This window comes from Trachypithecus francoisi, unplaced genomic scaffold (genome assembly GCF_009764315.1).
Source record: "Trachypithecus francoisi isolate TF-2019V2 unplaced genomic scaffold, Tfra_2.0 Lachesis_group17, whole genome shotgun sequence".
NCBI lineage: Eukaryota > Metazoa > Chordata > Mammalia > Primates > Cercopithecidae > Trachypithecus > Trachypithecus francoisi.
This window is the reverse complement of record NW_022681462.1, coordinates 40,873,067-40,895,309: the sequence shown is the minus strand read 5'-3', so window position 1 is coordinate 40,895,309 and position 22,243 is coordinate 40,873,067. Positions and strand designations below refer to the sequence as shown.

At 44.4% G+C, this 22,243-nt stretch overlaps 1 protein-coding gene across 3 annotated transcripts; it reads left to right on the top strand.

Annotated features, from left to right (window-relative positions):
* Positions 1-6,401: 6,401 nt before the first annotated feature.
* On the top strand, positions 6,402-19,444 carry IL37 (interleukin 37). 3 transcript variants are annotated; one of them, XM_033175434.1, is made up of 7 exons: positions 6,402-9,103; positions 12,888-13,019; positions 14,728-14,912; positions 15,610-15,672; positions 17,697-17,816; positions 18,200-18,342; positions 19,124-19,444. In XM_033175434.1, the coding sequence occupies exons 3-7, from the start codon at positions 14,753-14,755 to the stop codon at positions 19,370-19,372; spliced, it is 735 nt and encodes a 244-aa protein (XP_033031325.1). In that variant the 5' UTR covers positions 6,402-9,103; positions 12,888-13,019; positions 14,728-14,752; the 3' UTR covers positions 19,373-19,444. The 3 variants fall into 3 exon arrangements, with proteins under 3 accessions (XP_033031325.1, XP_033031326.1, XP_033031324.1); XM_033175435.1 differs by lacking the exon at positions 6,402-9,103 and having other exon boundaries at positions 11,013-13,019; positions 14,728-14,883; positions 15,608-15,672; XM_033175433.1 differs by lacking the exon at positions 6,402-9,103 and having other exon boundaries at positions 11,023-13,019.
* Positions 19,445-22,243: the final 2,799 nt, after the last annotated feature.

Sequence of the window (22,243 nt, the reverse complement as noted above, 5' to 3'; positions counted from 1 at the left end):
TTGAACTAGTTTATAGTCCCTCCAACAGTGTAAAAGTGTTCCTATTTCTCCACATCCTCTCCAGCACCTATTGTTTCCTGACTTTTTTATGATCGCCATTCTAACTGGCACCACTGTAAATTTTTATAGATTTTATAAGCAAACTGTATTTACTGTGCAAGAATTAGTTTATTTTTTAAACCATGTGTTGCAAACATACAGTGGTCAATTGTGATATCTGCTCAGTACAAGATCATCAGATCACAGCACAGACTTGTGGTAATTCCACCTAAAAGCAAAGCGACCTGATCCTACATTAACTGAGAAGGCTTTATTTATTTATCACCTATATGCAAGCCAATATGAAGAGAAGGCCTTAACGTGGTTAACTACGTAATTTTTCCTGACTTCTTGAAATACTGAGAAGAGCTCATGACTCTCCCGTCTCCCAATTCTACCTTGGTGGATTTTAGGCTGACCACAACTCATGGGTAAATGAGAGAAGAGGAGTAAGAAACCTTGCTTTCCTGGCCCCCTGCCCCCACCCTTTGTTTTGGCTGGCTACAGTGGCTCACACCTGTAATCTTATCACTTTAGGAGGCCAAGGTGGGAAGATCACTTAAGCTCAGGATTTCAAAACTGACCTGGGCAACATAGTGAGACCCCGTCTCTGAAAAAAGAAAGAAAGTGCTGGGCATGGTGGTGCATGCCTGTAGTCTTACTTACTCAAGAAGCTGAGGTGGAAAGATCACTTGAGCATGGGAGGTCAAGGCTGCAGTGAACCTTGATTGCACCACTTCATTCCAGCCTGGGTGACAAAGCAGGATGCTGCCTCAAGAAAACAAAAACAAAACCTTAAAATTTGCTTAATTCTTCTGCAGGGAGATCTGTCTTTTCTCTCCATTTATTTATTCAATCATTTATTTGCATCAGTATGGATTTGTGGGTATTTATTTTATAATTTAGGTTATAATACAATGCTACATTTATGTGTTTTTGTTTTTGTTTTTCCCCAGCAAATTGTTTCAGCTTTGGCCATTGGTAGCTCTTACTGTTAGCTCCTGTGTTCCTTTGACATATCCTATCATTGCATTTTTAAAAGTACTATCTTATTTTCTGGCACTACAGGATGCTGTAGGCTCATTGCGTATCTTTTCTTCCCCATCCCTAAAATCAGCCATTTTTCTAAGGTCCCTAGTCACTGTTATTGGAGAGTAATACTGGAAATTGAGATCTGGGCACTAGGTATGCTACTGTTACGGGAGTGTCATTGCTTTTAGGCTGTCTCAGTTGATTGATCAGGGAAATATATGTGTATATACCAAGTAGTATAGAGATAGAGCTATAAATATTTCTATATGTAGCCATCTGTCTCTATGTTAAACTAAACATGAGTTCATACTGATATCTCCAGTTCTAATCCATTATCACACAAATCCTTCTAGCTTTACCCCCCACGCTTGTCTGTAAACTTTTTTTTTTTTTTTTTGAGACGGAGTCTCGCTCTGTAGCCCGGGATGGAGTGCAGTGGCCGGATCTCAGCTCACTGCAAGCTCTGCCTCCCGAGTTTAGGCCATTCTCCTGCCTCAGCCTCTGGAGTAGCTGGGACTACAGGCGCCCGCCACCTCACCCGGCTAGTTTTTTTTTGTATTTTTTTTTAGTAGAGACGGGGTTTCACTGTGTTAGCCAGGATGGTCTCGATCTCCTGACCTCGTGATCTGCCCGTCTCAGCCTCCCAAAGTGCTGGGATTACAGGCTTGAGCCACCATGCCCGGCCTGTCTGTCAACTCTTAATCTAACAGTGAGAAACCTGGCTCCTACCACCCACCATCTATTTCCTCAGTTGTATGATTCCAGTATATAGGTACAATGGTTTCAAAACTGTAAACTCGAATTGATGGGAAACAACTTTATCAACTAGAGTACAGAGCTTGTGTACAGTACTTTTTGCCTTTAGTTTTACAGACTTTGCTCATGTCCAAAGTTACTTTAGGTCCATACCTTTCTCACTCATTCCGTTTATGAGGTTATTTTACACATTTTTAATATAGTTAGATTATTTTGTTACAGTGTGTATACATTTCATCCTAGGATTTAAAAAATACAACAGGCTGTGCAGGCCGGCTCACACCTGTAATACTAGCACTTTGGGAGGCTGAGGTGGGCGGATTGCCCACAAGTAATTGCCAAAAACCACAATTACTTTTGCGCTAACCTAATACTAGTTTCTTCTGTCTACCTGCTGTATTTGTAGGTCCCTCTTAGAGGACTAAGGCCAGGGGCTCCCTTCAGTTTCCAAAAGCTTATTTGTGAGTGAGTTTGGAACTTAAGATGCATTTTCCAACAGAAATAATGTAATTTATGATGATTGGCTTCCCAGTCTCACCCACAAAAGCCCACTTAGTTCCTTTTATATCCCTAGGTGTAATATTAGCATTTTACTTGTCTATACTCCATTTGACAACACTGTTTCTCTAGGAAAAAAATAAAAATTCCACTTGAGCTTCTTAGATTGCTTTTTGACAGAGACTAGATAATTCCTTGAAGTGAATGGCAGGACAGTGTGACTTGTAGGAGTAACTTGGGCAGAGAACAAACTAAAGCTTCTTTCAAGTAACAATGAACTTGGAAATTCAAGAATGAAAATGAAAGAAGAATATTTTTGGCCAAACACAAACAGAAGGTGTAAACCAAAAAGTATCTGAGACAGATCTCAATCAATTTAGAAATTTATTTTGCCAAGGTTAGGCGTGCATGCTCAGGAGACAGGTCTGTGCCTTTCTCCGAAAGCGATTTTGAGGGCTTCAGTACTTAAGTGGGAAAGGGCAGATACTGGAGAAAGATCAATTTTTAAAAGGTGTGGGGGCCGGGCGCGGTGGCTCACGCCTGTAATCCCAGCACTTTGGGAGGCCGAGGCAGGTGGATCACAAGGTCAGGAGATTGAGACCATCCTGGCTAACATGGTGAAACCTCGTCTCTACTAAAAATACAAAAAATTAACTGGGCGTGGTGGCAGGCGCCTGTAGTCCCAGCTACTCAGGAGGCTGAGGCATGAACCTGGGAGGCGGAGCTTGCAGTGAGCCAAGATCGAGCCACTGCACTCCAACCTGGATGACAGAGCGAGACTCCATCTCAAAAAAAAAAAAAAATTAAAATTAAAAAAATAATAAAATAAAGGGTGTGGGTAGATAAGAGGCAAATGGTTGCCTTCTTTTGAGTCTTTGGTCAGCAGTTTACATACGAGAGGCGGGTAGACAAATAGTCACTTGTGCATTCATCTAGCTCAGTGAATCTGCATATTTACCTAAGATAAAACAAACATAGAGTGGAGGAAGCAATCAGATATGCATTTGTCTCAGTTGCAAAGAGGGATGACTTTGAGTTCTGTCCTTTGTCCTGTACCTGTGAGGACAAGTTATCAATTTACATTGTCAGAGTGAAATTCAACAGAACTCTTTTAGGGTAAAGATCTGGGGGTCCACAAGGAATTTCCTAGTGGGCAATCTTGTGAGGGAGGTATGCAGCTTTTTTATCCTTGTAGCTGTTATTTAGCAATGAAATGGGAGGCAGATTTGCTTAACACACTTCCCAGCTTGACTTTTTTCTTTGGCTTAGTGATTTTGGGGCCCCAAGATTTATTTTCCTTTCACAAAGGTGATCACTACCATAATATCTTCAGAAAAGGAAATGTGGCAGGCCAGGTCTCACTAATGCAGACCTCCATAACAACTATTTCAGTACTGACTAAGTGGTTAAGTTAAATATTAAAAGCCAGTGCCCTTACACAAAGGTTGGAAGGTAATAAAAGCCCATCAAGAGTTTTGCCTAGGCCTTTTCTGGGACTTAAAATATGACAAAATCACGAAGGAATTTTTAACAGGACCCATTTGGTATTAAACAAGTTTTATTGTGGGGATGAAGAAACTCCCCAGGCCTCCACAAACATGTTTATTGGTGTCTGAAGGAACTCCCCAAACCTCCATGATTTAGCAGAGGACAAGATAAGGGTAATCACCCCAGCACCTGGACCCATTTAGATTAAGTAAATTTATTGAGACTCCAGAGGAAGGTCTTCAGGACTCAGACCTTAGTTATAGATTAAAATAAGTTAATCACTTATGTCTTTAGATGAATGCACACTTACACATAGACATATAGCTTAGAAGATATATAAGCTCTGGAAAATGTCATAATTTTGAGTTGGTCTGGCGATAATTTCCAGGCCTTCTCCCTGTAACTGGTTGCAGAAATAAAATCTCTCTTTCTCCCCAGCTCATCTGCATCTCATTATTGGGCCACGAGAAATAGCAGCCCAGCCCTGTTTGGTCCTGGAACAGAAACTCTGGATGAACACTATCAGTAGAGCTCTTTGCCATGATGGAAATGTCCTACATATTTGCTGTACAGTAGTCATTAGTCACATGTGGCTGCTGAGCACTTGAAATGTGACTAGTGAGATGGAGGAACTGAGTTTTTAATATTACTCGATTTTACTTAAACTTCAATAGCTGTATATGGCTAGTGGCTGCTGTACTGAGTAGTGTAGTTCTGAAATATGTACTTCAAGCAGAAGGAAAATGATCCCAGAGGTGAGGACATAAATAGAAGAAGAAATGAAGAGCAAAGAAAGTTCTAAATATATGCAAAAATGTAAATGAACACTTATGCTATAAAATAATGTTATTTTAGAAAGTTTTAAAATATGTGGAATTAACATATATGACATTAAGAGCATATAAGTTGGGAGAGGATTGAGGTAAGTGAAGGTGTTCTGTGGCCCTTAAATTAGATGGGAGGAAAATAAAGCTACTCATTAACATTAGTTTTTTAAATAAATTAAGGATCCATGGATTACAGAGAAATTTTAGGTAAGTGTAAAAAATAGAAAATAATTGCATAAGTTTCAGACTAGTAGGAAGAAAAAATGAAATGATAGAAAATATTCAAACCAAAAGAAAGCAAGAAGGGGGAGAAGAAACAGGATGAGAATAATGAATAGAAAACACTGTAACAGTCATAGATTTTCAGTCCAAATGCTCTGTTTCATTGATTTTAGGGCAAACATTTATTCATATTTTTACATCTCTGAAATGGGGAGGCATATGCCAAGCTGTGTGTATTACAAGCTCTGTCAGTCAGCTTGTGTCAGCTTGGTTGGAACTCTTCATTTGGTTATAAGTTGAGTTTTGTGTGTCATTGTCATTACATGTTTTGAGTTTAATTGCTGTTTAAAATGTCTTCAAAAAGATGCCCTCTGCCTTGTCATAGACATAGAGCAGCAGGATGAAAATTTAATATTAGTGAAGCAATTCCATTCTTTTTTTGTAAACATCAAGAGCTATAAAAAAGAAGCTACTCATGACTTGAAGAAGTTGTGTACTTTTTCTTTGCTTCTGGGAATGTAAAACCAGAGAAATTGCCATATCTTGAGAATTGATGAAATAAATTTTGAGGTTCAGAGAAACTGATGTGATTGATTTATGCACATCACAGAGATATTGTTAAGGTTACTGTCCAGGACCTAATTGGTGGTGTTTCTCTTTTTAATTCATACATAAAATATGGCTGTATGTTACAATCCATAGTGTTTTAGATGTTTGATGTAAATGATTTATATTATAAAGCGGAATAAGGAAAGGAAACAGAACCCATGATGTTTTTGAGATACAGCTCAAATTGGCTGTGCATAGTGGCTCACACCTGTAATACTAACACTTTGGGAGGTCGAGGCGGGTGGATCACCTGAGGTCAAGAATTCGAGACCAGCTTGGCCAACATGGCAAAACCCCATCTCTACTATAATCCCAGCTACTTGGGAGGCTGAGGCAGGGGAATTGCTTGAACCTGGGAGGTGGAGGTTGCAGTGAACCGAGACCGTGCCATTGCACTCCAGCCTGAGCGAGAGTGAGACTCTCTCTCTCTCCAAAAAAAAAAAAAAAAAAGACACATCTTAAATGTAAGAATGGAGAAGGTCGAAAGAAAAAGGATGGGAAGAGATATACCACACAAAAACTAGTTAAAAGAAAGTAGCTGTATCTGAAAAAGTGGACTTTAAGGAAATAAGCATTAGTAGAGACAAAGAGGGTGTCTCCTTAAAGATAAAAGCTTCAGTTCATCAGGGAGATATAACAATTCTAAATGGGAACTGGCTCTGGAATTAGGCAGACTTGGGTGCAATTTTTTTTTTTTTTTTTTTTTTTTGAGACAGAGTCTCGCGCTTTGTGCCCCAGGCTGGAGTGCAGTGGTGTGATCTTGGCACACTGCAAGCTCCACCTCCCGGGTTCATGCCATTCTCCTGCCTCAGCTTCCTGAGTAGCTGGTACTACAGGCACCTGCCACCACATCTGCTTAATTTTTTTTGTATTTTTAGTAGAGACGGGGCTTCACCGTGTTAGCCAGGGTGGTCTCGATCTCCTGACCTCGTGATCCACCTGCCTTGGCCTCCCAAAGTGCTGGGATTACAGGCGTGAGCCACTGCGCCCCACCTTGGGTGCAAATTTGAGCTTTCTCACTTATTAGTGTAAGACATATAGATAATTTCTATATCTTCCAAACCTCAGATTTATCGTCCATGAAGTGAGGATTATCATAGTGTTCACTAATAACATGGCTTCGAAAATATATAATGCCAAAATTGAGATCAAAATAATAAATCTACATTACATGGGAGATCTTAATGTACCTCTTATATTATTGATAGACTAAGATGACCAAAAAAATAAAAAGAGAGCAGTAAGGAGAGCAAACATTTAATCAATAGAATGAATACATTTTAATCAATAGGATCCTCATGAATAGATACAGAATACCAAACCTAACAACTGCAGAAAACACGCCAAACATTTAGGTGCAGACATTGTAGGAAAATGCAATCTTAAAACGAGTGGACTGACATTCAGAAGATGTTAATCAGAGCACTAATGATGGGGACTGCAACCATGTCTTTACTGACTTCCAGAGCTTCTTACAGTAAACACAAAATCACATAATTTCTTCCACTTCCCTACTGTTTCTTGTTCTGGGCTGTGTCCTGCTTACTGTCTAATATCTTGGCCCCTTAAAAGTTGCTAATCTTCCAAACCTCATTCCTGTGACTGGGCCCCTGGTCCTTGTTCATGGGCCTTGCAGATACTGACTATGCTTATCTGGAGCATCCAACGCCTACCATGTGACCCAGATTCCTCGTTGCGCTCCTCCTACCTAATGGGATTTGCTCATACCTGTGTGAGACCCCTCCCATTTTCCCCAACTGAATACTTACCAAGACAATGCATTGCCATACTCCCTTGGACTCTGCTCTGGGCATGAGACTGAATGTTTCCATTGAGCATCTGCAGCTGGATCAGTTTCCCCAGCATTATCCAACCCGTTGAGCATGGTTAGTCCTAAAGCGGAGAATTAGCCTTTCTATCCCTGCTGCTATACATGCCGGGACAAATCATAAGAAATGACAGCATCTTATGACAATGCAGGCTGCAGGAAGCAGGAGGTAGGAATCAAATTGGTGCTTATCAAATAATGCTCCAATTCTTTGAACATTGGGCTATACAACATGTCACGGATCTGTACCCAGGTGGGTTCCCTATTACTCACTCCACTGAGGCCAGGTTGTGGGATTAGTTGTCCAAGAGGGAGTTTCAGTCTCAGAGCATAGGGTCATTCTGAGAATTACTAGCCCACACTTGTGTGGAGACCTCCAGAGAACAGAATCTGAGTTGGTGCTGAGTACTTCCAGGAGGAAATGAGTGGCAGGAGTGACACACTCGTCCTCAAGATGCCCACAGTCAGAGGGGAAGGGACAGAGCCACATGCATGAAGATCCTCTCCCCAGTACGTGCCAGTGACAGGGCTTCCTAGCTTTTGGGCAAAGGAAACAATGTGGGAAGCGAAAAAGGACAATTTTCTCCTCCCTTTGCGTGAAGACTGAGCAGTTTTACCAGACTCCCAGGGTTCCCTTCCACTCTGGTTTGAATGTGAGTGAGAGACATTCAGCTAGAACACTAGAAAAACTATTTCCTGAACCACTCGCCTTTAGCCCTGGAAAGTGTTGGATTTGTCCTTCGTCTTTGTCACAGTAGAAACTGCTGAGAGATTCAGAACTTGGGCTTTGGAATTAGACAGACATGGGTAGAAATCTGAGCTCTCTCACTTATTAGTGTGGGACGTAGAGCAACCTTCAAAATCCTTCCAAACCTCAGACTTCTCATGCATGATGTGAGGATTGTAATACAGCCCACCTAATAGGGGTTTTTGAGAATTAAAAATGTTATTAAATGAACAGCGTTTAGCAAGATGCCTGACCATTGAAAATAGCAAAGTGTTTATTATTGTTGTTATTATTAAACATCTTTTCTGCACCTTCTGACTGGGGGCATCATGTCATCAGAAATACCTAGGATGGGACAAATTCCTCATGGGCTGGGCCAAGGGTGCGATAATGGAGGAGTGAAGAAGGAAGAAATGGAGGCAGAAAGTCCCCAGGAGCCCAGCATGATACAAGGCTGAGCTAGTGCTGCAGAGCCTCCTTGGAACAGCCACAAAGCTTGCATCTGGCCCTGGAAGAACCTCTTCCAGCTGGCGGGACCAGCCATAACAGTGGCCAGGGGATTTCCCAGGGCCACTGGGAACTCCTAGGAGTTCATTTGGACCAGGCCTGCCTAGACAGGGATTATAACACGGACCCTTCCCAACTGGCAGGTGATTTACCCCTCAGTCAGAAGCTCAGGCATTTGTTTGATGGAAAGTGGAAGGCCCTGTGCTGGGCCAGTGACTGTCAGGGGTGGGTGGGTGGCTGGAAAATAGCAAATAAAACAATATGGTAACACAGTAACCACACACTATGTGAAGCTATAATATGGGTATCTGTGACAGGCAATTCTAATGTAGAGAATAATTCTAAGGTGCTATTCTCCCCCCATGCCATAAGCACACAGCCTCTGCCTGGGTTTCTCATTGTGCAATCTCTTCCTGGTCTTCTCATGCCCAGACAGAGGGGAGGACTCCTCCTGTAACACCGGCTCTCCTGCCACCTCCTCCCTGCAGCCCTCCTCAGCCTCCTCTGCACAGGCTGGCTTCCTCTCTGGTGCTGCAGCCCTCTGCACTCGTCAGTGGTACCTGCATACAGGTATTGGTGTCCTTGTCTCACCACCCTACATCACTGTGAGCTCCCCAGGAGCAGGCTCCCTGTCTGACTCACCTGTGATCCTCCACCTCCTACCCTGTAGTGCCTCAAGCATCGAGGACAATCACTCGCTGCCCCTTAACCCAGAAATGCTGCCAAGACAGGAGGCCATGGCCCAAGCCCCTGGAATGGGGTATTACTATGTCAGCACAAAGACCTTTGCACAAATGAAGGCTTTAAAAATGCAGTCCTAGTCACGTAGAGGAGGGCTCATAGGATTCCTAGGAATCTGGAACATTCTCTGGAGAGTTTTCCCTCGTCTCTGTTAAAACTCACATCCTATGGCCCAAATAACAACAAAAAAATGGGTGTAAATTATTGAAATAACTTGTGCATGGGGGAACAAGCCCCCCTCCCCCAGGGCTGCCAGAAGCTTCAGGTGAGGGTCCCAAATGCCAAAATGTCTGGTATCAGAGAGGATGGCCAGTGACCTGGGGACACATGCTCTTTGCAGTGTCACCCAAAGAGCAGCAGCATTGGCCCCACAAAGTGACCAGGACCCTGGCTTCCCATGCTGGGCAGGAGCTGGTGTCTGATGAAGGGAATGCCTGGCAGCATGTGCTGTCTGTCTCCTCGTGTCAGCTTACCTGGCTTTGCTGGCAAGTGGCCACTTGAATTTCTTTAAAGGTGGAATCTCTCAGTGGGGTCTAATCTGTTCAGAAATATCAAAAGAGTATCCTTGGGAATGGATGGAATTCCAGAGTCATCTGGTAATCCTCTTAAAACAACTCTTGGATGTCTCTCAGCACATCTGCCACCTTGAATGCAGGAAGCTGGTTCAAATGGAGGAGCATCGCTCTACTGCACCCTTTTTTTTTCCGGCCTAACGTGCAAAAGGGGATACTTTTCATGTAAATAAATCAATTGCAAATGTCTAGTCATGCTGAGCCCTGTCTTGCGCTGTGGATACAAAGGAACCAAAGGCCTTTCTCCCCGCCCAACACGCACATAACACACACACAAAATCATAAAAACATACATACCCACAACACACACACAAAATATATACACATAACACACACCAAACATGTCCACAAACCTGTGTTCAGAGATAGATCCCGCCAGTGGGTTCGTGGTCTTGCTGACTTCAAGAAAGCAGTCGCAGACCTTTGCAGGGAGTGTTACAGCTCTTGAGGATGGCACGGACCCAAAGAGTGAGCAGTAGCAAGGTTTATTGTGAAGAGCAAAAGGACCAAGCTTCCACAACCTGGAAGGGGACCCCAGCGGGTTGCTGCTGCTGGGTGGGGAGGCCAGCTTTTACTCACTTATTGGCCCCTCTCATGTTCCGTTTCCATCCTATCAGAGTGCCCTTTTTTCAATCCTCCCTGTGATTGGCTACTTTTAGAATCCTGCTGATTGGTGCATTTTACAGAGCGCTGATTGGTGCATTTTACAATCCTCTTGAAAGACAGAAAAGTTCATGATTGGTGTGTTTTACAATCCTCTTGTAAGACAGAAAAGCTCCCCAAGTCCCCACTAGACCCAGGAAGTCCTTCGGGCCTCACCTCTCAACCTCATACATGACATGAAAATACATATGCACAAAACATACACACACAAAGCATACATGCATCATGCATCTGCCCAAATACACACATACCACAGAAACATACACATGGGAACTCAGCTACCTGTCAAAAGTCTGAATGGTGATTGCCTCTGCAGTGAATAGTTAGAAAAGTAAATTTTTTTTCCAATAAATTGAAGTCCTTAAAAATCACTGTAAGATAGAAAATTTTAAAAAGTATATAAAATAAAATATGTATGTCCTTTGGCCTAGCATTTACCCATGTAGGAATTTATCCTAGTGGAGTAATCAATAATATATGCAAAGATTTGGACAAGCATATTATGCACAGAATTATGTATGCATATATGTGTATATAGATATATATCTCATACATATAATAGCGTAAAAATGAAAATAACTCAAATGTTCAAAATTGAGGATTAGTTAAACTATGATCTGTCCATATGTGACATACAAGTTAGCTGCTCCTTATTCTCTCGAGCTTCAACCTCCTACAAACAAACAGTGTCCCTTGTATATCAGTATTGGTACAGATAATCGAACTTATTGAGGTTTTATATGGGACAATAAAGGCAAAAGTTTATGAATACTCCATACTACACTATGTAGCAACCCCTATTACAGACAAACTCTTCTCTCTCATTTCCTTTCCTTTCCGGAACCACTCGGCTGAATCTCTACAAGTCTCTATTGCAACTACCACAAAATGGCACCCTCCCCGCATCTCCATCTTCCCTGTCCTGAGAGCAAGGACCTGCTGCCCCGACACTCACATCCTCATTCATTCCAGAAGTCAGAACCACAGAAATGCCCACAGTTACCCCAACCACCTTCTTAGAAGATAAGTTAGTGTTTGTTTTGACTTTTTAAAATTTTTACTTCCTCTTTTCCTTCACAATCTCATCCCATCCCAAGAGGTTTATCAAGAAGTTCTCTAAAGATACGTGTCTCCTTACTGGGAATTTAACAGACAAATCAGGGATTTTTATTCTAGCCATCAAGGGAATAACATTTTTTCCAGGTCTTTAGACAAATAATGGAATACCTTGCAGTAATTAGATATACTATGGTAGAAAAGTATTGATGAAATGGAATGAGGTTTGAGATATCATATTGAGTAGAAAAGTCAAGATACATTAAGTGGGAAATGTATCTTGCAAAATGATTTGTCAGACACATTCCTGTATTTGTATGTTACATAAATGTGTGTGTGAAGAAAGGCTACAAGATGAGACCACAGTCTTCAGTGAAGTTTAAGAGATGAGGCTGCAGCATGCTCAGAAAGCCCTGGGTTATAGTTTTTCCAGTAACTAAGGATGTGATCTTGGGTAAATTGTACATCCTCTTTAAACTGCGCTGCCTTTTGTCTGTAAAACAGGAAGGATGGTATTTACTCCCAGGGTCGTCAAAGAATTTGGCTAGAGAAAAAGAAATAAATGGGCTGAGCCCAGACCTGGCACAGTGAGAGCGTGGTGGTTGACTATTGTGCTGGCCTGTTGTTTCTGTGTTATTGACATGCTGCTGCTGGTGGTCCGGAAGTTATTACCTTAATTGGTTATGTGGATTTCCCTTCATACTGACCAGCTGTGTGTGGCCTTGTAAAACATAGCCATACACAGTAACTGACAAGGGCAAATACAATGGAAAAATGCAAGGAAATGCAGGTAAATAGCTAATGGGCTGTAGAAGGAAGCTAGTCCTTGGAGGGCTTGATCAAGGAAGGTTCCTTTGCATGTCACCTTTGAAGAAGAGGGGACACAGAAGAGGTATAGGGCACTGCCAGCGCATCCCAGAATGTACCTGGAAGGGGACATGAAAGGAGAACATTTTTCTCTGGGACATGGGGACTCCACTTGCATGAACTCTGGGATTGGGGCAAAGAACCATCATGAGAACAAGGGCTTCCTTGAACCTCCCAGGCTCATTGGCTGATCTAAACCCTGTGTACCCTCTTTCTTTCACTCTCCTCTGTTTTCTATACCTCTGTTATTGAACTGGACTGGAAGCCACCTGATCTATCACAAGTGCCTTGAAATGTGTTGAATGGGTGTGGCACAGTCCTTAGCAGAGTGGCACTACCCCCACAGGAATTTGTTTATACCCTTGGCATGAAAAATAGCAGGAAATGAGTGATGACTGATAACCGAGGATGCTATTTATTATTGGCTAAAGGAATACTGTGTTGTATTTGCATAGCCACTCACAAACAGTTGATTATAGATGAGTTCCAGACCTAGCTCCTTCAGGTAAAGGATCCTGAGAACTGAAGGCAAACAGAGCTCCAGGAGTCCAAGACAGAGCCACAGACCACGAGGATCCCTGGCCCAGGTGGGTGGTCCTCCTGTGCTCGCTTTCAAGACCAACAGGCATGGATGGGGAAGTAGAGTAGCATCTGGCCATCTCGACCCTTGCTTTTTATCTCCACTGGAAGCACATCTGAATTTCTAAATATGATCTCAGAGACCTGCCCAAAACACCTTGCTCTCAGCCCCAGTAGCAGCCTGCTCTCTCCCAGGAGGGCTTCCGTCAACAAGTAGGGCATTGCTGGAGGGCCAGGCAGACACTAGCTTAGGAAACCCACAAACCCTGGAAATGCTGCTAGTCCCTTCTCTGAAGGCTCAGGAGACTGACTTCAGAGTCTAGAAAATATTGGTCTTTGGGAACAGATTTTGAGTGCAAAGAGATGGATTTCAGATGTCCAGATGCACTGCTTCTTTAGGGAGTTCTGTGAAAGCTCCCTGCATTTATCTTAATACAGGCAGCCGATTTCATGAGTACCCCCCAGGGATGACCCCAGGTCCTCCAGCCTGTAAGCATCCTTCTGTCTTTCAGCAGCACCACAGTATCTTTATGTCTTTGGATACCTACATTTCTGTCAGACATTTCTTGCTCTGATGTTCTGGCTGCCAAATTCTCAGTCAAGTGCCTCCAGTTTTTTGCGTCCTTTGATTTACCCCAACATGACAAAGGCAGTTGTGCTTCATGTATTCAGGGATACTGCCAAACCACAAACAGGTTAAAATCAAATAGCAGATATCCCTGTCCTTAAAGATCCATCAGCTCTACCCACTTGCGCCTGCTTATTGTTGAGTCCTGAAGCCCTTCCTTGTCATTTTTTTTTTTCATGAACAATTTTGTTCCCTTTGTCTCACTCCTAAACCATTCTCAGAGGATTGGGTTTGTATACAAACTGCCTATCTCTGCAATTTTAGAAGTGATATGATTCTGAACAAGTCACTTAACTTCAGATTTTTTATCTGTAAGATGGAAGTGCCAATTTTTGCTCCACTTCTGTCCTATGTTGGCCTGGGCTGGTGTTGTTGAAAGCTCTTTGTCAACTGAGATAGGGTGTGCAGAATTTGTATATATAAATATATCTCCTCCAACGCCTCCCAATGAAGCAAGTCATGTGAGTCAATCCTACCCTAAGATATTAGGGACTGAGCCTCCTGGGACCTTCAGTGGCTTAGGTTTTCACGAAAAGAGGTTGCAGAGCAACTGCATTTTGTTAGGCAAAGATTAGGCTACTGCAGAGACGCAGCAAACTTTTATAGAAGGTGTCAGATGGTAAGTACTTTAGGCTTTGCTGGCCAGATGATCTCTCAACTACTAAACCATGCTATTGTAGCCTCAGAGCAGCCACAGACAATATGTAAACAAGAGCATGGCTGTATATCAATAAAACATTATTTAAAAAAACAGTCAGGGACCAGATTTGGCCAAGGACCATAGCGTGCCAGCCCCAAGACTAGAGCAATGCACTTTTAACTTTTTTATTTTATTTTTATAAAATGCCGAGATCCACAAAAATGCTACTGCACCCTGTGTGTTAGCACTGTGACTCACAGTTCGGAAAATTCTGCTTTGAAGGAGTGACAGACAGGAGAGCATGGTCTGGCCCCTTGGGGCCTTTCTGGTTGCAGCGAGCATTTCTAACTAGAGAGCAAGGCCAGTGGTCTGTTCAGCACTAGGGACATCCAGCAAGGTGTCCTGGGGTCAGAAGATGCCATAACTGGTCCCCTTTCTATCTCCTTAGGTCTTGGACTTCATTCCATTTTCTGATGAATAATAACTCAACGTTGAAAATGTCCTTTGTGGGGGAGAACTCAGGAGTGAAAATGGGCTCTGAAGACTGGGAAAAGGATGAACCCCAGTGCTACTCAGAAAAAGATGAACCCCAGTGTTACTCAGAAAAGGATGAACCCCAGTGCTACTCAGAAGGTAAGGTTCTTGTAGAAATCCACCTCAGGGCCAAAGTGTAATTCCTAGAGCAGGACTTTACTAGGTGCTGTGCACAGACCCAGCTGTTTCCTGCAGACCATGCACAGTAAGTAAGCTTTCAAACTTCCCTGGACAAATAACTAGACAAGAGAAATTCTGGAAGGGAAAAGGAAGCTTTGCTTCAGTGTCCAGGCACATAAGGTGGCAGATAAAAGGATCGTCCTCACCTACAGATTTGGGACTTTAGCATCCTGTTTGCCAACTGGATGGTTGCATATCCTTCAAAATGCACCTCTTCCCTCCCAACCTACCCAGGTGGAAGAGAAGCCTCCAGTGAGAAGCAATTCTCTGAGGCTGGGTTGGAAGAATGACCCAGGCACAGGGCATCTGAGTATTCCATGAGGAACGCATTTGGGTGTTGCCCATGGGGGGCAATAGGAGGAGGCTTTTGATCCAATGACTGTCTACTGAGGTGTGAAGGGAGAGGTCTGTAGCATGCCAGAGGCCAAACCCCTGAGCCAATTCATCTCTATTCTATGTTTTTGAGGAGGGAAGCTATGATTTAATGTCATTACTATCATGCTGCTCTAGTATTTCTCAGCACATACACAGAAGAGGCAATTAAATGGCCCTTGATACGCCTAAATCCTTGGAAAATCCCAATTGCATATGCTAACCTCACTGTGTCTGACTGCAGACCCGGCTGGAAGCCCCCTGGAACCAGGCCCAAGCCTCACCTCCATGAATTTTGTTCACACAAGTAAGGCCCCAGGGTGAGGTGATGGGGGTGGCTGAGGTGCAAGGGTGGGGATGGGGGATGGCGCCATTGGGCCCTCTTAGAGGGTGGGAGAATTGTAGACTGGGGACACCTAAGGGTGCTGGATGGGGCTGAAGTCTTTTCTTTGCGGAAGCAAATCCCATCAGGAGATAAATCTGGGAAAGATGAGCCCGGGGAGGGTCAGGTGATGCTCACCTGCTAAGAGGCACAGGACAAGGAAGAGTTTGTGTCTGGGAACCTTCCAGGTGCCTCTTCTGATCATAGTCAAGAGACTGAAGACCCCCACAGCCTTAGGCCATGCCACTCAAAGGGTGGCCTCAAACCAGCAGCACCCACAGCTCTGGCGGTGCATCAGAAAGGCAGACAGCTCTGGGAGCGCATCAGAAAGGCAGAGCCTTGGCACCACCCACACCTACTGAACCATAGTTTGCAGGTAATTTCTTGCACATTAAAGTGTGGGCAATGGAAAGGCTTAGAGTTCAGCTAGCTCAGTGACTCTTAGTCAACCTGCACCTGCCCCATGAACTCAGACTGTCTGGGGTGGGCCCAGGAAAGCTCCCGAGGACATTCTGATGGAAGGCAGGGGTGAGAACCATGGATCTCATCTGACCCCGTATCACTGGGGAGTTACTTAGGATCTTGCCTGGGGCCAGCCATCTCTTCGATAGACACTGAGAGTGTCCACGATGCTTGGGGCACTACAGGGTGGGAGGTGAAGGATCACAGGTGAGTCAGACAGGGAGCCTGCTCCTGGGGAGCTTACAATGCTATAGGGCAGCGAGACAAGGATGCCAATACCTGTGTACAGGTATCACTGACAAGTGCAGAGCGCTGCAGCACCAGAGAGGAAGCCAGCCTGTGCAGAGAGGGCTGAGGAGGGCTGCAGGGAGGAGGTGGCAGGAGAGCCGGTGTTACAGGAGGAGTCCTCCCCTCTGTCTGGGCATGAGAAGACCAGGAAGAGATTCCACAATGAGAAACCCAGGCAGAGGCTGTGTGCTTATGGCATGGGGGGAGAATGGCACCTTAGAATTATTCTCTACATTAGAATTGCCTATCACAGATACCCATATTATAGCTTCGCATAGTGTGGTGGTTACTGTGTTGTCATATTGTCACATTTGCCATTTTCCAGCCACCCACCCATTCTTGACAGTCACTGGCCCAGCCTGGGGGCCCCTGCCCTTTATCAAACAAGTGCTGAGCTCTTTGTGGAGGTGAGGGTCACCTGTCCAATCCGAGGCCAGGAGGGAAGGTTCCCTTTTAAGACCCTACTCTAGGCAGACCTGGCCCAAATGAGTTGCTAGGAGCCCACGCCCTAAGAACCCTCTGAGGACTGTTGTGGCTGGTCCTGCTGCTAGAAGTTCTTCCTCCAGGGCCAGGTGCAAGATTTGTGGCTTTTCAAAGGAGCCGCTAAAGCCCAACCTTGCACCGTGCTGCGCTCCTGGAGGCTTCCTGCCTCCACCCCTCCCAACTCTCCCATCACCGCTCCCTTAGACTGGCCAGTGCAGGGATCTGTCCCACTCTAGGCACTGCTGATGGAATGATGCCTCCAGTAAGAGGGTGCAAAAAAGAGAGTTAAGAAAAACAATGATTATAAAGAGTCCTTTTTATATGTAAGACATTTTCTTCTCTCAGGCTAAGTGCTACTTACTTGAGTAAGCATTTTAGTTCTCATAACTCCTCTCTCAAGTAGGTGCTGTTATTACTCTCATTTCACAGATGAGGGCATTGAGGTTTGGAGGGATTTAGTAACTTGTCCTCTGTCCTACAGCAGAGCTTGGATTTGAATCCATCTGTCCAAATCTGGAACCCATGTACTTGCACAGAATGCTAAATTGCTTGTCCCAGCAAGATAGAAAGCCCAGGAGTGGAAGAAATATTCAGTGGCTGTGATGTCTGAGCCCACAGGCAGGGTGGTGAGCTGAGGCTGGGGCCCTTGGATGTGGGGAAGAGAAGACTGAGTCATTTTTGATGTGAAGTGTTGATATCTGGTGATATTGATCTAGGTCCAAAGGTGAAGAACTTAAACCCGAAGAAATTCAGCATTCATGACCAGGATCACAAAGTACTGGTCCTGGACTCTGGGAATCTCATAGCAGTTCCAGATAAAAACTACATACGCCCAGGTGACTCTCAGTTTTGGCTGTGTTTTCTGTCCCCACCCAGCAGGGGTAAGGCCTCCCTCCAGGTGGGCTCAGCTCCGTGCTATACCATGCCCCATCTCCAGCAGGTGGTAGAAGAGGGGAGGGGAGGCCCCAGGGACTAGGGCATCAGAGGAAGGGTCTTTAGCGATGACCAGATCTGAAAGGAGTCTTTCTGGAAGGGCGGGAAAAATGGAGGCAGACACTTAGGTTGGAAGAAGAGGAAGCTTAAACCGGTGTGATGGAGGGAGATGTGGGCCACAGAGTCAAGGGGAGAGGGGCTGCGCACCAGGCCTGAAACCCCAGCAGACAGGAGGGACCTTTCCCTGCTCTCAAAATCCACACATGTTCTGACTGTCTTTTTCCAGAGATCTTCTTTGCGTTAGCCTCATCCTTGAGCTCAGCCTCTGTGGAGAAAGGAAGTCCAATTCTCTTGGGGGTCTCTAAAGGGGAGTTTTGTCTCTCCTGTGACAAGGATAAAGGACAAAGTCATCCATCCCTTCAGTTGAAGGTGAGAATTCTAGCTCAATTTCCTGTGCCTTTGGCTACTCCAAAGTAAAAGGCCAAGATCCTCAATACCTCTCGCTTTTCTGCAAATTCTTATCTTGGCCAATATCACAGGGACATCCACCTTTCTGGGAGCACCAGGCAGAAGAGTACCATACCTTCTTCTCTGGTTCCTTGCCCCTTCTAGGGAAGGAGGGACTCCACACAGCAGGGAGACAACGAGGAACTGAGCACCCTTTCTCATCTCCTAGGCTCACAGGCCCTGGCCCTGGGCGGGTGGCGCTCCCCTCCTGCTGTGGCCCTCCATGTGGCAAGCAGCACAATTGTGTCAGGACCCTGGCGTGATGCTGCAGGGCAGGAGGGTGTGAGGGAGCACTCGGAGAGCAGTGTGCCTGCTCTGCAAATTTAGTCCTGCATGGAGCATCCTTTCACTTGAGGGGAGAAATCTTAGGAAGCTCAACTGGATATGGATCTAGGGCATATTCTCTAAACGAACTTTAAAAAACTATAGAGCTGAGATTTTGGTGTTCATCTGACTCTTACATCTCTCTCTTTGTCTCAATGTATTTTTAATTTGGGGGACAAGAGGGTATGGAAAAGAAGGCATGATTGCTTCTCATCCCTTTAATACCAGTACCAAGGCTGACACATCATCTTCCCTAAGGACCATCTGCCTTCTCTCTTCTCTTCCTCTCCTGTGTAAAGGCCTGGAGGATGAGCACATGTGCTGGGTTTTTCTCCCTCTCAAAGCCTGCGCTGTCTAATTAATCCCTTTTACCTCACAGAAGAAGAAACTGATGAAGCTGGCTGCCCTAAAGGAATCAGCACGCCGGCCCTTCATCTTTTATAGGGCTCAGGTTGGCTCCCGGAACATGCTGGAGTCGGCAGCTCACCCCGGATGGTTCATCTGCACCTCCTGCAATTGTAATGAACCTGTTGGAGTGACAGATAAATTTGAGAACAGGAAACACATTGAATTTTCATTTCAACCAGTTTGCAAAGCTGAAATGAGCCCCAGTGAGGTCAGCGATTAGGAAACTGCCCCATCAAATGCCTTCCTTGCTAATTCGAACTAATTACATAAAAACACAAAATCTGCTCACTAACCTTTATGTCAGTGGGTTTCATTTCTCATTCATACTTTCAGGATTTGTGTTTTTAGGATACAGCAAGAGAAGCTTGTTTAATTATAAAGTTCTGGGTTGGAAAGAGACCAGCTTCTGCTTGTGTACTGCTACCCTGAACCATCAGACATCCACGTGTGTGTCATATGCTATGATGTGGCCAGTCTGAGTGCGATACTTGCAGCAGGAAGGAGCAGCTGGGTGCATGCTGTATTCTAGAATTAGTCCTTCTACTGGGGTTTGGTAAGTTCTGAGGGCATTGATCCTGGGGCAGAAGTGGCTGAGTCTGTGGCTAGGGTACAGCGTGCAAGAAAGAAATGTAACAGCAAGTCACGATCCAGCCAAGTGATAATGGAAAACGGGTAGTTGGGTCCCAGATAAGGAGCAGGGTGACCTGACCTGTGGAAAAGACACAGAGACAAGGAATCTGGCTCAGATGATAGCCAGGAGACCAGGTGAGCAGCCAGTTAGTGTCTTTGAGGCCTGTCAACAGGGCATGGTCCTATCACTAAGCAGGGCTCAGATCCTCATAATGGGGGAGGGGAAGGCTGGTCGAACAGAAATCAGGGCCTGGAAACAGAATGAGGGGATGGATACAGGGGACGGAGGCCTGGAAATTAGTTTATTACTTTTAGCTCTTCAGTTACAAGCAATAATAATCACTTCTAGCTTATTTAAGCAAAAAGTATACTATGAAAGGAGCTTTCTAGAAGGATAATTGGATATATTCATTTCTTAGTGCTGCTGTAACAAATTTCCACCAACTTTGTGGTTTAAACAATGCAATGTATTATCTTACAATTATGGAGGTCAGTCTGGAATGGGTCTCACTGGGCCAAAATAAAAGAATCAGCAGGATTGCAATGCTTCGGGGGGGCTCTAGGGGAGAGTCAATTTCCTTGCCTCTTCCAGCTTCCAGAGGCCACCTGCGTTCCTTGGCTAGTGGCCCACTCCCATCTTCGCTGCTCGGGTTTTTCTCACACTGCTTTACTCTGACCCTCCTGACTTCTTCTTTCACATATAATAACGCTTGCAATTTACACCAGGCCCACCTCAATATGCAGGATACTCTCACATCTCAAAGAAGCTTAACTTTAATCACAGATGCAAAGTCCCTTTTGCTGTGTAAGGTAACATATTCACAGGATGTGGGGATTAGAATGTGCACGTTTTTGGGGTGCCATTATTCTGCCTATCATGTGAAGTAACTTTCAAAATGGAAAGACATGCTGAAGAACAAGTCAGGGATTTCTGGCAGGCCAAAAATGACAGAAGCCAGAAAACGTTGGTCCCATCACTCAGATGGGTAAGAGCCAATCATGTTTTTTGTCAGTTAGCAAAAGATTGAGATTCCAAACAAATCATGTGACTGCCCTAGTTTGAGTCATGTATGAACTCCTTGGTCAGTGAAGGGCAGCACACAGCACTCCCTACAAGACTGTATCCAATGAGGCCAGTGATGTTCCTCAAAGCAGAGCTGGAGAGCTAATCCCAGGAGAGAGGCATGTTGGTGGTGGGCAGGCAGACAAAGCTTAGCCATAAAGGAGGAGTAGGGACAGCACCCCAGGCACGGAGGCTCAAGTGAGATGACACCCATGGGAAGCTCTGACAAGGTCAGCTGCTTCTGTTTCTGATCCTGATGATGATGGTGATCAACACCAGCCCAGTGACAAAAAAGTACATAGTATGTTTAGTAGATGTTCCCAACACAGAGAAATGGTAAATATTCAAGGCGATGAATACTCCAAACATTCTACCTTGATCATTACACATTCAGTGCATGTAATGAATACTTGCATGTATGCCATAAATATGTGAAATATTACATATGTATATAAAAGAAAAAAATGTGGCCAGGTGACACCGATACTTTGGAGAGGAAGGCATCTCTTCTTCATAATATCACAAAACTATTTTCACGACAAAGACACAGCTATTCAAATTAGTCACTGAGCCAGGGCTGTCTCATGGCAGTGAGGACTCTGGTTCCCTTACAGACTAGCAGAAAGAAGATGGGGCTTACTGACCATGGCCTTGAGGAGGCTGAACATGCAGGCCAAATGGAGACACAGACAGCCTGGGCTTGGTCCTGCTCCATCCCCTTCCAACCTGGTGACATATAGCAAGTCACTCTGGCATGGGTCACTCATGCTTCCTGTTAGGTTCCACCAAGTTAGCAAATGCATCAACACCTTACTGAAGCACAAGGCCCTGTGTACTGTTGACTTCACGAAAGGCATGGTTGTGGTGATCACATATGTGTGTGCTATGCCATTGAATGCTGGAAACTTTTCTCACCCCAGCACTACCGACTCCCCTTTACCCAGTCTTATTGTTCTCACTGTAACACGCTATATAGTTTGCTTCTTACATTTATTGTTTGTGTCTCCCACTAGCATGTAAGTCCCACAAGTGCTTTGCTCTGTGATGTATGCCAAGAACCCACTGCAGCGCTTGGCACTTGTAGGAACTCCCTAAGATTTTTATAAATGAAGAAAGGAAAAAAAAAAAAAGAGAGGGAGGGAGAAAGGAAAAGAAGGCTTCTATTTAAATGATGGTCTTCTCCTTATTTCTATAGTAATATGACTTCCCCTGCAAAGTAGATGCATTTTGGAAAAAGTGTATAAATAAACTCAGGTGGTTTTGAATTTCATTTTCCTAACTGTAATTGTAATCATGGATCTTTATGTTTAGTGAAAAAGTTTTGGCCCTTATGCCTTACACCTGAGAATCCCAAAGTATTGGTTTGTTAGGGCTCCCATAAAGAACCATAAACTGGGT

Bases quoted from the DNA above. Each gene is read 5' to 3' on its own strand.
- IL37 (XM_033175434.1), top strand. From the start codon at position 14,753: ATGAATAATAACTCAACGTTGAAAATGTCCTTTGTGGGGGAGAACTCA. The intron at 15,673-17,696 runs GTAAGGCCCCAG...ATATTGATCTAG, and splicing joins CATGAATTTTGTTCACACAA to GTCCAAAGGTGAAGAACTTA. The intron at 17,817-18,199 runs GTGACTCTCAGT...GTCTTTTTCCAG, and splicing joins TAAAAACTACATACGCCCAG to AGATCTTCTTTGCGTTAGCC.